Here is a 14,626-nt window from a genome sequence, read left to right as displayed (position 1 = left end):
TTCTGGAGGTTTTAATTGCTGGGGTCAAATTGACCCCGAGGGTAAAATATGTTAGTAAATGTAAAGGTAACAGGAGGGTTAAACAGAACATGTTTCTCTTGTTTGTCAACCATGAACTCCACCATGATACAATCTAAAGGCCTCTAGTCTTCCTCTAGCAGCTGCTGAGGCAAACTGACTGTGTGGGTTTTCTTCATGAACTGGGCCGTGATGAAAGGGACGGCGGGGACACCGCTGCAAAACTGAAACCTCACCGACACGGACAGGTGGACAGATTGACAAGTGACTTTTTTTTTGCTCGGTCCCGATGCGCGCACGGAGCTCTGTGGAGCGCGAGCGGAGATCGATAAGTGTTAACGCAACGAAGAGACAGAAATGACATGCTGCTGTGGAGATACGATCAACAACAGACGTTTAGTTTAATAAAAGAACAAAGACGTGCTATAGAGAACATGTCAGGGGGCGGGCCAATCTTTTTAATGTCATGCGATCTACCAACACTACGCCGCGATCGACTGGCAGGTCGCGATCGACGTGTTGAGACCCTGATCTACAGGGAAAAAAAAGTCGTAACAAGGTTTCCGTAGGTGAACCTGCGGAAGGATCATTACCGATGAACAGACCGTCTGCATGAGAGCGGACAGAGTTCAGATTGAAGTGGTGTATTGGAAGCTCATTTTGCAAGTGACTTTTTTTTCGTCCCGACGACCAACAACAGAAGGATTGGAAGCTCATTCTGTGCATGCGTTAAATGCGTAAAAAAAAAAAAACTAGTTAAACCTGTAATTTAATTAACTGAGTTAACGCGTTATTTTTCACAGCACTAATTATAACGGCATTCTCGAAATATTTTTGTTTTCTTTTTTTCATAGTTTTCTGAAAAACATGAATACAGAAAGAATTAAAAGAGTAAAGTGGTATGTTTGTAAATAATAATCACAATAAGGATCCTGTAACATAACAACTGGAACTTTTCTTGGAATCTTACTCTTCTTGTAATTTTACAACTTCACAAAAATAGAAATTACAAGAATAAGCCGAAGATAGACGACGACAATGGAGTCTCGTAAGAGGTTTATTCCAAAAATAGTATTTTTCTTTGTAGAATTATAATTTATTCTAAGACATTCCTCTTTTTCTTGGCAGTGGTCCTAATGGTTAAGATAAGACTAAATGATTCTACTCCAGAAAGATGTCTTAATGAGCAAAGATGAAACCTACGCGTTCTTGCAGTGGTGAGTTATTGTACGAAAACAAATACTCTACATAAACTGTGAATAAATGTGTACATTAGGTTTAGAATATGCCGTGGCACAGCTTCTCAACATGGGCGCTCCTTCGGTTTTCAGGATCAAATTCCAAATTTTGGCTTTTTTATTATTATCACAATTAAAACACCTGACCTTACATAGTATATATGATACTAAATTAACAACAACAATGTCTCACATCTTCTCTGGGACTAAATGGTATCTCTTGCTTGTCTGTGTGCACGTGTGCAGCTCCAGTTCTAAGTTTCTAACCAGACCCAGAAAACCTCTCTAGTAGGATAAGACGTCTGCTGTGGAGGAGACGGAGACTCTGAGGAGACATTAATCCCTCAGTGGGAGATCACAGGCAAACTATGCCGAGTCAACTCTGAACACACTTGTGTCCTAATGCAGCCATCTTTTTTTTCCTCACACGTTCGTGTGTTGAAAGCTCGTCTTTCCTCCTTCACGACTATGAATTGTCCCAAGTTCAGGAAAAGGAGAGGAGGATGGAGACGGTGTTGCAAAAGATATCCGATAATGGTTAGCAACCGGCGCCCGAGAGGCAGGGTGGAGTCTCTCTATGCTAAGCACATACATATTTACACAGATGTTCTCTCTCTCTCTCTCTCTCTCTGGTAACTGTGAATTTACTGGGATTAAGTATCACTGCAGTATAGTTTGTTCTTTTTGATCGGTGAGATGGTCACTGCTTGTGTTTCATGAAGCTACCTGAGGCAAAATGTTGAGCACCTGAATATTAAAGTCTGACACGCATACGGTAATCTGTGGAGTGATAATGGCAATAATCGGGGTGATATCAGTAGTAACACAACATGTACTGTGGTAGCAGGAACAGTAGGAGTATTAGCACTGACTCCCATAGTTAAGGCGATCGTATAGTAGCAGTAAATATAGCTGTTGTCGGAGAACAAGTTATAACTGTGTTGTTTTATGGTGGCATCAACAGTACCAGTGGTAGCGTAAGCTGCTTTTGCTTCCACCGTTACTGTTGTTGCCACAGAGGTTGCCAAAAAAACCAAGATGGCAACAGCAAGAATAACAAAAACAATGGTTAACATCACAGTGACGCCACGACTTCTTATATACAGTTCATGGTTAGCGCTGACGGCCCGGGCTATGAGGGTAGCGGTTGCAGTAAAAACATAAATGTAAGTCCAGTTATAGCAGCAGCTGCTGGCATACAGAGCAGTAGCTGTGGGGAAGAGGAGAGGGCCCAAATGGACCACGCATTTCCAACACCGTGCTGTGGTCTTACTTGATGATGTCTTTGTGTCCGTTCCTGGCCGCCAGGTGCAGAGGCGTGGTGGACGGAGAGTCCGCGTTCTCGTGCTCGCTCGCCCCTTCCAGCAGCGCGGCCACCATGTTGCTGCTCAGCAGCAGCTGAGCCACCTGAGGAGAAATCAAAAGGCGCCACGAGGAACATCAAGTGTGAGCCGTGAGAACAGAAGTGGTGGCAGAATCGGGGCAAGAAATACAGCGTTAGGAGGACTTAAATGTAACTGCAACGCCATGGGGTTTGGAGGTAAACATAGGAGGATTGAAACAATATATATGGTGACTTACAGTATAGATATATATATAAAGGGACAAGCTAGTACAGAGAGGCTTATCCACGACTCAGCGGCCGTCTAAATATACCATAGTAAACTCACTCACTCACAAAGTCTGTGTCACAAAGCAGCCCAGAGCCTTCTGTTCTCTCACGGCTAAACTGCAGACTCAAAACCTGACGACAGAACATTTAACAGGCGTAGGAAATGTGTGTGTGTCTAATTCTGAATTACAGGGCCAGCTATACATTTCCTAGACAGACTCAACACACTGCAGTGTACAATCATTTTAACGTGAACTCGTGCATCCAAAATAGAGCCACTGAAGCCTATTTTGCTTTCGCTCATACAAGCTTCATTTAGCTCTGGGTCACTTCATCTAAGCCGTGGCTCGTGTTTTGACATCGACAATCCCCCATCCAAAAAAAGGGCCGAATAGGGTGTTTTCACATGCTAATAATTGGATTAGAAGGACTGCATGGAAAAAGGCCAATCACTACACGGTCTCTCTCTTTCTCTCATATTCATTGAATGTGTTGTAACTCTGTAAAACATCTTCGTTTTTGTGCCTCAAGGTTTTAAAGACTCGTACCGATATTCTTGTATTAATGATGCTAATATTGGCAGTGAGGAACATACACCTTGAGGGCTGCAATCAAACATAAACTCTGCACTTTACTTTACTCAGCACTTTACTTTGTTTTCCCCCTGTATATTTAGGAATAGTATTTAGTTTTTAGTATTGTTGTATATATTTTTTCATTGATGCTCTGATGTGCACCGCTGCTGTGATTTTTGAAATGTCCCCACTGTGGGACGAATAAAGGAATATCATATAGTCTTAAAACATATAAAACATAAGGTTTCTCTTCAGCACTGTAGCCAGGCTGACAGAGAGTCATCTGTGGAGCCGAGCATTCCTATAAACCTTAGTGGTAATGACTTTATGAACTTCTTTAATGAAAAGATTTGTGCCAATCTGTCCTCAAGTGGAATGGGTTTCTTTGAACAAATCTACCTGTCTCTTGGACCCCATCCCACGAGGCTGCTTAATCGCTTTGCCTTTAATTGGCGGCTCTCTATTAGATATTATCAATGTGTCTCTGCTAACAGGCCCTTCAAGGTGGCTGTTATTAAACCTCTCCTGAAGAAGCCCACTCTGGATCCAGAGGATCTCTAACCTCCTTCCTCTCCAAGATCCTTGAGAAAGTGTAAAATCAGTTGTGCGACTTTCTACATCATAATAGTTTATTTGAGAAATTTCAATCAGGATTTAGAAAACACCACAGCACCGACGGCACTGGTGAAAATTACAAATGACCTCTTAATGGCAGCAGATAAAGGACTCCTCTCTGTCCTGGTTTGACACCATTGACCATGACATCCTGTTACAGAGACTGTTTATCAGATCGATCTCAGTTTGTATTGTAAGCGATGGCGCCTCGATAACCACCAACGTTAATTAAAACCAGAGAGAGCAACCAACTCTGATGTTAAACTCAGACAAACCGAAGTAATTTATCAATTATCTGGTGATGTGGATTCTGTAGCGGCATTGCCCTGGCATCCAACACCACTGTAAAGAAACTCCACGTAAAGCAAATCTCACTTTCATCTACGTATTAAAAAATCAGGCATCTTGTCTCAAAAGATGCAGAAAAATTTGTTTCAGCGTTCGTTACTTGAGACTGAACCTACAAAGCCTTGATTGGTGATGCTCCATCATATCTTATTGCCCCTAGAGAGCTACGCTCACTAAATGCGGGACTACTCAGTCCGGAAGAAGACAGTCACCACCTTTAAGAGTAGACTTAAGACCTTCCTCTTTGGTCCCCCTTGATATGCTGCATAGGGCTTATAGCTGCGGGGGCCGTTTTAGGATGCACTGAGTACCTCTCTCCTTTTTCTCTCCTTAAGGATGAATTTTCATCTCTCAATCACACGTTACTAACTCTGCTTTCTCGACTTTACGTCTCATGGGGGTCATCGGACCCATGAGACGCATAGATCCCATCTGCCTGATGGATCGTCTGGGTCGTGGAATTCGGAATATGCCTACTATGAACTATTCATACACTCTGTCATATTCATTGAATGTATTTTAACTCTAAATCTGTCCTTCTGTACACATTACATCTATTGCATCTGTCCATCACAGATTGTAAAGCACTCGAGACAAATTATACAAATAAACTGAATTGAATTGAATATCATATCATATATATATAAATATACATATATATACTGTATATATATTTATGAATATATATATCTATCTATATATATTAATCATATAGGGTTTTTTTGGGACTACAATCGATTGGAGGCGTGTTAATCATATATATTTATTTATGTATTCATTAATCATATATCATTTAGATTTTTGCGGGGGGCTACAATAATAATATTTCAAAAATATATTTTTATTTATATTTATCAATATTTGCATACCTTCAGTCTCCCAAACTCGCAGGCCAGATCGAGAGGCGTCTTCTTCCCCTTGTTCATGAGGCAGGGATTGGACTGGTGCTGCAGCAACATCTCAGACTGGGGGAGAAAGGGAGAGAGCATGACGTAAGTGACACTCACTTGTGTGTATATGCACATGCACTCGCGTGTCAGTCCTCCCAGCAATACGCTACGTTGACGCTCCTTCTTGGAGCTGGAGAGAGGAACATACGATAGCTCTGTTGAGGATCGTCTTTTCATCTTGTTTGATGGCGTACTAAAGGGGTCAGACCTCCATGTGGGCTATACGACAGCTTCAGGTGTTGGTATCTCTCCATTAAGAGATTCTAGGAGCTATAGGGATGAGGCTGGAGGAAAGGAATGTGTGCGCGTTCGATACCTTTAGACTCTTGTGAGAAACCAGTGTCGCGGCATTACCGGTATTGTTGGCGGACAATGCCGGCCGGGATACAAAAGGGGGTTGGATTTCAGGGGACCGGCAATGCCTTGCAGCTCATGTGCAGGTGTGTGAACTCACCACCTGGTAGTGTCCGTACTGAGCAGAGAGATGTAATGGCATCTGTCCGTCGTTGGAGGAGGAGTTGACTGACGCTCCGGCTCTCAGCAACAACAGGACGGAGTCAGCTTTGCCCTGCCACGCCGCGTAGTGGAGGGGGCGCATGCCTAGAGACGGGAACACGGGATAGAGCCCGTGAGATGGGAACAGGAAGGCAGTGAGATGTGTATAAGCTAAATCAGTCATGATATCCTTGAATACGTGAACATAAAGTCCTCAGGGGCTTTGAACAGAAAGCTCGAAGCAGGAAGGCTCCATCGAAGGAAGTGTGGGGTGCAAAACCTCACATCTCCTAAATGATCCAGGAAAAGTGGGGGAAACCGCCTTTCTGTACTTAACCTTTTTTGTATTGGGTATCCTTAACAAATAGAACTAGAACGGGCACTCGGTCGAGCGCATACCTTCGCCGCAGCCACTTTTTTGGTACTTGGCATGAGAGTCATGTGAACATTTTGGCATGAGTTGCTTGCCAATTGGATAAAAATTGACCGCGCTATGGTAAAAAGAAGATTTTGACCTTTTCATGACCTTGACCTTGACCCTTCACCCGATCGATCCCAAAATCGAATCAGATGGTCCCCGGATAATAACCAATCAACCCAGCAAATTTCATGCGATTCGGTTTAATACTTTCTGAGTTATGCGAATAACACACAAACACACACATACAAATAAATAAATACACAGCGATAAAAACATAACCTTCCACAGAATGCAAAGCTAATCATGGAAGAAAACAACACCTTTTTTTGTATTCCCAAAACACTGATTTTTTTTAGATCGGAGGTTTTGCTCTTCGGCATCGAAATGAACAGTTTGTATTAAGTGAATCAAGAGCTGCCACTCCAGCACCGATTCTACATGCTACTACACTCGTTCCGCTTGGAGTCTGAAGGTATTTGCTGTGGCGCTGCTGTGTAACTTCAAAGTGAATCATATTTATTCATATGGGTCAAACTTATTTTCAACCGTGTCAAAAAGCTGTTGAGGAGGTCTCAGACTCAATTTAACCCCAATTGACTTCCCAAAACGTGGACCTGGTTTTAATTTGTCTTTTCCACAAGTTGTAGTTGTATCTGCCGACATTGGCCCGGCTCTGCCGTGGCGTTACCGTTGATGTCCTTGATGTCTACGGTGGCCTGGGTCTCCAGCAGCAGCGACAGCAGCTCCGTGGTGCCCGTCAGAGCGGCGTGGTGCAGCGCCGAGAAGCTACGGGGCGAGAGAGGCGAGAGAGAGAGGGAGGGTGGTTAAGGGAGAGCGAGAGGGAGCAGAGGCACGGAGATGAGAGGCCTCATAAATCATGCTGATGACTTTACAGCAGGTCGTCAGCCCCCTTTCATAACTCCAGACGAAGATATAATGTGTGTGTATGCTCTCATCAAAACTTCAGATGGCATGTGTGTGCGCCTGTGTGTGTGTGTGTGTGTGTGTGTGTGTGTGCGTGCGCGTGTATAATAGCGTGTGTGTAATAATTACGAACTGTTCTCAGATAAGAATGTATGTGTGTTTTTATGAGAGCGTGCCCCCATTCATCCATCACCACTTCAGACTGAGGAGACAAGTGTGTCTGTGTGTACTTGTACATCAATCCTTTTGAGGACCAGTTGAGCTTGAGACCTTTACAGTGAGGACATTCCTGGAAATTGAGGAAATTTTGGGCTGGTTCAGACTTGGTTAAAGTATCAGGTTGCAATTAGTTTGAGTTGAGGGGTGAGGGTTTGCCATTTAGTCGTGATGGCTACGGTTTGGGTGAGGGGAAAGGGAATGCGTTAATTCCTCACCAAGGTGGAAGTAAATGGATGTGGGTGTGCGGGAATGTGCCCAGTCTGTAATTGCGTATTCCCACTTCAAAACATGGCGGCTTTTTGTGCTTTGGGCGACAGGGCGATAAAGATGAAGTAGTACAGTGTCCAATATACCATTCAATGGAAAAAATACAATACTAATATATATTAATGCAAAGATATCGATAGTTATTTCTTGTAGTTTGGATTTGCTCGTTCACACTCTTGCTCAATGGAGACAGTTTTTAACTCTTCCCTTTCATTTGCCTCACGTAAAGCTAAATGTAAGCAGCTAACAATTGTTCACAACTACCGATATATTTATTATATATATATATATATAAATTGTGATAAAGTTCTTTATTTTCTGTAATGCAATAAAAAAAAAAACATTCTGGATTCATTACAAATCAACTGAAATATTGCAAGCCTTTTTTTCTTTTTTATATGCTGATTATATGACTACAGCTTAAGAAAACTCAAATATCCTATCTCTAAATATTAGAATATCATGAAAAAGTATACTAGTAGGGTATTAAACAAATCACTTGAAAAACACCTGGAAACACATTTTCAAATGTTTGATTTTGTTTTGCTGTTATAAATCTTTTTTTACTTGGTCTGAGGAAATATTCAAATTTGAATAAAATTTGTAATGAATCCAGAATGCTGACATTTTTGTTTTTTTAATTGCATTACAGAAAATAAAGAACTTTATCACAATATTCTAATTTTCTGAGACAGTCCTGTATATATATATATTTATTAGCCACATTCTGTAACTACCTGCACTCTTGGCTGTTGTTGAGAGAGACGTTACTAGGCAGAGTGAGACAGTCAGCGCAGCAGCCTCCCCAAGGTCCTAGTGCCCGGGGATTATATTCATCATACTGAAGCCCCCCTAAAATAAGCCTAACGACGCCCCTGCCTCAGCGTAACCTAGTAGTAATGCTGTGTAAATGAACCTAAAAACTAAGTAAACCTACGCCTGAAGTGCCGTTTGAAAAGAGACCGTATGAATACGCATGAAACTATATGTTCTTCTTGTGAACATGGAAGTTTGTGTTAAAAAAAGACACAATGCATGGAAAAGAGTGTAAACTGACACGCAGTGAGAGGGGTACCTGCCCAGAGCGCCGCTGACCGAGCTGCAATGTGTTGGTTTATAGTTATCTCACTTTGTGACATTGAGGTTCGCCCAGCTTAGACATTCTGACATTTAGACGCCGGCCTGTGCCGATATGGAATCAGAGGGATCTCCAGACCGTGAATGGGCTTATCTTATCAGCTGGATTGTTTAGTCAATCATGCCCCTCAGCGCCACACACACACACACAGTCACACACACGTGTGTGTTTACTTTACCAGACCATACCACGTCCATATCCGGAGTCACCTACAGCCCCCCTCTCGACATAGACACACACAGTCTCAATCCGTCTTGGGGTGGTGTTGACTCAGTGACAGGCGCCTGTTTGCTCACCTTCCCCTTCTCTTTTCATCCCCTCTGCACCGATCTCATATATCACAGGTAACCCCTTTCTCTGTGCCACACACACACACACTCACTCACTCAAGTATTGGACATGTTTAATTTCAACACCCCCATTGTGCATCCCCTCCCACGCACTGCGCTGACCCTGCATGTAGATACACGTCGCAGGCCTCGGCCGACCCACACACACACACACACACACACACACACACACACACACACACACACACACACACACACACACACACACACACACACACACACACACACACACACACACACACACACACACACAGGCTTTGCAGAGGGGGATTCTTCGCTCCAGCTAAAACAATATTATAAAATTAAACTGGATGGATAAACAAAAAGACAAAAAAGCTTGTTTTTTTGCATCTTCAAAACTCTCTAAAAATTGTCCACGCAACATTTCATACCACATTATTTTGTGTGTGTACAACATTTGAAAAAGCTGCTCAATGCTTCTCGGCTTAGATGCTGAAAAGGCATTTGATAGAGTTGACTGGTTATTCCTGGAACAAACATTGATAGAGATGGGATTCGGCGAAGAATTTGTTAGCTGGATCAACTTGTTGTATAGAGACCCAAGATCAAGAGTCAGAGTGAATGGTCACTGCTCACAATTTTTTACGGTGGAGAGGGGTGTGAGACGGGGGGATTCACTGTCACCCATCCTCTTTGTACTTGGTATTGAACCTCTTGCAGAAGCTATACGCCAAAATATACTAATTCAAGGAATAGTGGACGAAAGCAGAACGGACCATAAAATAGCTCTGTTTGCAGATGACATTTTTCTTTTTATAAAAAACCCTCTTCTCTCCATTCCTGCACTTATGCAGTGTCTGCACAAATACGGCTCAGTATCAGGGTATAAAATTAATGAAAACAAATCAGAGGCGATGATGATATCTGGAATCTGGCCCACACAGTTGAATGAGGATGTTTCCTTTCACTGGTCTAAACAAGGATTTCGATATTTGGGAATTAATATTACACCTAGCTTCACACAGCTGTTTGATGCCAATTACAATAAGTTAATCAAACAAATAAAAAATGACCTGACACGTTTCTTTTTTTTGTTGGTCGAGTGGGAGACGGTGAAAGAAAAATGAATACCCTCCCTCTTTTGTTTCAGTCTCTCACAGCAGTGGTAGTACCTTCCATCATCAATATGTTAAATAAACTATCTCAAAATTCATCTGGCAGAATAGAAAACCCAGAAAAGGAAAGGACCTGTATAGATACCTTCAAATGAGACACTACATTACAAACCATAAAGACAGACAGTTTGTAAAAAAAAACACCTAATGTATGGAAGACTATTTTATTAGTATAGCAGAAAACGGCTTTCCAACTAAAAACCACGTCTCCCACATATATAGAAGGCTTACAGCTGACAAAACACAAAATACATTGAACATCAAGGAAAAGTGGGAATTGGAATTAAATGTTATAATTGAAGATGCAACATGGGAAGATCTGTGCAACAAATGTCATAAAAGAATCAATAGGCAATTATGGAAAGAATTTGATTGGAAACTAAACGTCAGATATTTTAATACACCTCTTGTAATCTCTTCATATGTGAAGGATCCTTCAGCTCCATTATGCTGGAGAAAATGTGGAAGAATAGGAGATCACACGCATATCTTTTGGGACTGCCCAGTAGTCAAAGGTTTTTGGAAAAATATAAAAAAAGAAATCAATAGAATCATTGAAGTGGAGGTACCCTCAGATCCACTAATATATGTGCTGGGGTCTATACCAAGAGATTTAGGGGACACCAATCTGAGGTATATTCTACGTATACTTTTAATGATTGCCAGAAAAACAATAACTCTGAACTGGAAAGATGCAAAACCACCAACCATAACTCAGTGGAGACAGAGATTAAACCAGGTCCATACAATGGAAAAAATGACTGCAAAACTACAAATGACATTAGATATCTTCACAAGAAGATGGGCGTGCGTGACGTTATATCTAGAGTCGATATTGGATGTAGATGTTATAACTGAGAGGGGTTGAGGTTGTACACATACAGTGCAACTGCAAAACAAAGAGGTCTATGAAAAATCTGGGTATGAAATGAATGTCTGTTGATTTGTTATTTATTTATTTTGTACTTTTCACATTAATGCTTTTTACCTTTCTTTAGTTATTTTACTTTGTACTCCATGCTTATCATTTGGTGGTATGTAGTTTGATTGTTTGGTCCTTCCCTCCCTCCTCATTGGGTCCTACTCTTGGAGGGTATAAACATGTGGGAGGGGATGAGTGGGAATCTTTGGCGGGTGTTCATGTGGATATGGATGGATTTGGATGTGTGCTGATTTTATTTTGTTGTAGATATATATATATATTTTTTTCGATGTCAAGGAATGCTGTTTGTGGAAAATGCAAAATAAAAAGTTATAAAAAAAGAAAAAGCTGCTGCTGCGCTCACTGTGTGCTGGATTCTCTTCTCATCACTGTGACATCATCTTCAATAAAGGGACATGCTGAACCCTTTTCTTTAACCCTCCTGATACCTTAGGGTCAATTTGACCCCATTCAATGTTTAACGTCGGTGTTCTTTCGGGTCAATTTGACCCCAGGCTGTTTTTCACTGTGTCAAACATATAAGAAATATCAACTTTTTTATATATTTAAAGGGCTAATTAGGTAGTCAACGAACAAACATAAAGTACCTCACACTTAAACTTGGAAAACAATATTAATTCAAATAATTTTCTGGAGGTTTTAATTGCTGGGGTCAAATTGACCCCAAGGGTAAAATATGTCAGGAAATATAAAGGTAACAGGAGGGTTAAGATTGAATGGGGTCAAATTGACCCTCAGGTAACAGGAGGGTTAAACATTGAATGGGGTCAAATTGACCCTCAGGTAACAGGAGGGTTAAACATTGAATGGGGTCAAATTGACCCTCAGGTAACAAGGAGGGTTAAGCAGAGGAACGTCTGCACTTCCTCAGTTGTTGGGCTCACATTTTATTTTGTATTATCTGGGTTCTGTGAATTAAAGCTCGGCTATTTAAAAATGGTGAGTCTGTGCAAGATGTACCTCGTCACCCATCAGTGTTTTAACTTGTAACCTGGACCCAGGTGCTTCTAGTAAAAGAACGAGACGCCAGGTATTATTCTCATGTGTGACAAATTAACTAACCTTTGTGTGAAACTCAATGTCACCTATGTTAACGTTACCTGTGAGCATTGATATTTAGGACCGTTGACAGTGAATCAATGGTAAATAATAATTCTAACTTTATTTATATAGAACCTTTAAAAAGGTGCTTTGAAGGCGATAAAACAACAGAAAGCTCCGCAGTGACAAACGAAGGTCAAACCCTGATAAAACAGGACAATAAACAAAACAATACAACTATTCAATACAAGTAAATACATAAATAAGTTCGTCAAATTAAATAATAATATCAACAATAAAACAAAGCAGTAGAAATGGGTTTTAAGAAGTGATTCAAAGAGACATTTGTGATGATGTAAGCCTCATCAGGCCTGATGGTCTCAGGCTGCAGGCCGGCTCATTACACAAAAGTGATCAGTGAAATCTTGAACATCCATTTCTAAAAACAAGCAGGGAGCCAATGGAGAGGAGCCGGGTCGGGGGGATGTGGTGTCGTCTGTTCAAGCCAATGAGAACCCGAGCTGCCGGTTTGTGTTGCTTACAGTGCATGAACAGGGAGGAATGAATAAATAATAGGATGCTCCCCCAAAGTGTTTATTACTGCCAGGCTTTGGCAGCGCTATTTTTTTCCTAAACCAAAATATCATACAGCAGTATATTACGTTTAGCTGACGCTCTTCATCCAAAGCGACTTACATTCACACCGTAGACTCAGCTACAGGGAGAAACTCAGGGTTAAGTGTCTTGCTCAAGGACACATCGACTAGGGCGGGGATTGAACCGCCGACCCCCTGATTGAAAGACAGACCTGCTGACCACTGACCCGCAGTCGCCCTGTACAGCGAGTGTATGGCTGTGAGGCCATCGTGCATCTATCAGAAAGCATAGATACGAGGAAGCAAAAGTCACGGAGGCCCGATTCCAAGGTGTAAGGACACTGACGTCTAGGTTTAGCGACGGCCTTTCAGCGTCACGTGATGTTTGTATGGCAGGGAAAAAAAGGTTTTTCGAATTTAACTGAATATTCAGAACATAGTAAAGTATTTCTCTGAACTCAAACCGGTTTAACAGATGAGTCGTCATTTATCAGAAATGAGAATTCTTGCTTCAAACTAAATTTCCTGTAATTTCTGACGTGTTTGAAAAGGAGACGATGACTACGACGGCGCTATATGTCGAAACATGTGTGGGCCGATGTTATGATTCACGCGGCGCTGGAGCCTCCGGACAAGACGGGAGGCCCAGGCTGGGCTTCTTTTTTCTTTCAATATGCACGTCAATCAAGACACAGTGACTCCTACATTGCACGCACGCACACACAACACACACACACACACACACACACACACACACAGGCCTCTCACCCGTCTGAGTCCTGGTAGTTGATGTTGAGTCTCTTGGCTGAGCCCAGCAGCTCTGGATGGAGACAGAGGGAGGGAATGGAAACAGAGAGCATTAGTGTCATGTGACATATTTATCTTTTCATCAGAGCGCTCCAGAAGTCCCTCCATCCCTGCCGGACCCTGCGCGTGTTTTCATAGTGTGTGTTTTTTTCCCCCCTTCTTCCTGCACTTCTCCCTGTCGTCGCACCCTTCCTTCAAACAACCTGACAGCCCCGACAGGATGGGAAGCTTTCCTCAGCTCCTGCTGCCTCACCCTTCCCCTCTCTCTCCCTCTTTCTCCCTCGCTCTCTCTTTCTCTCAGCGTATCTGACAGCCAAATTATTCATAAACAAAGTGATTCTGGCTCGCAGAGACGTGGCATTCCACCTCATCTACACCGCTTGGTCTTATCGGCTCAAACGACAATTAAAACATAATCACGGCGTGATGAAATAGTTTTTTTTCTTCTGGCAGCAGCACCCGGAACAAAAATAGCATAATTCAGTGAGCGAGAATGGACAAGTTGTTTTTTTATCCCTTTCTTTTCCCACTCCCCACTCACCTTGGACAAACTGCTACTTGTCCCATGCCTTACTCATTCATACTTCACTCTATCTTCACTTTCATTAGTCCTGCTTCCACGTGTGTGAACCAAAAACATATGATAGAGATTGAAACTCAATATTTTCTATGAACTCAAAAATGCTTTCAGACTGTTCACAATGTCTCAAATGGAAAACCAGTTGATTAAACTAATTGACAAACCAGTATATGTTCCTTCAGAATCCAAACAGAAGGCTAGGTTTGCAATGGATGCGTATTTGTATCAAATGTACTTCAACTAAAAAAGGTAGAAGTCTAAACTTCTACTAACTCGTCTAGATTCCTTTTCATCACCTACACCAATCAAATCTGGCCATCATCCCAAAAGCTCAGGCTCAACCTTTAAAGCCT

The 14,626-nt window shown here is 42.0% G+C and overlaps 1 protein-coding gene across 1 annotated transcript in view; it reads right to left on the bottom strand.

Moving 5' to 3' along the window:
• The window catches only part of LOC130203268 (caskin-2-like), a 58,017-nt gene that overhangs the window by 24,677 nt on the left and 18,714 nt on the right, over nt 1–14,626 (bottom strand). Inside the window, exons 3-7 of the mRNA XM_056429254.1 lie at nt 13,655–13,706; nt 6,961–7,058; nt 5,811–5,956; nt 5,276–5,371; nt 2,530–2,663 (exon numbers count right to left, since the gene is read on the bottom strand). Of these exons, the coding sequence (XP_056285229.1) occupies nt 2,530–2,663; nt 5,276–5,371; nt 5,811–5,956; nt 6,961–7,058; nt 13,655–13,706 (526 nt within the window). The remainder of the gene's footprint in view (nt 1–2,529; nt 2,664–5,275; nt 5,372–5,810; nt 5,957–6,960; nt 7,059–13,654; nt 13,707–14,626) is intronic.

Source organism: Pseudoliparis swirei, chromosome 13 (genome assembly GCF_029220125.1).
Source record: "Pseudoliparis swirei isolate HS2019 ecotype Mariana Trench chromosome 13, NWPU_hadal_v1, whole genome shotgun sequence".
NCBI lineage: Eukaryota > Metazoa > Chordata > Actinopteri > Perciformes > Liparidae > Pseudoliparis > Pseudoliparis swirei.
This window is presented reverse-complemented; position numbering and strand designations above follow the sequence as displayed.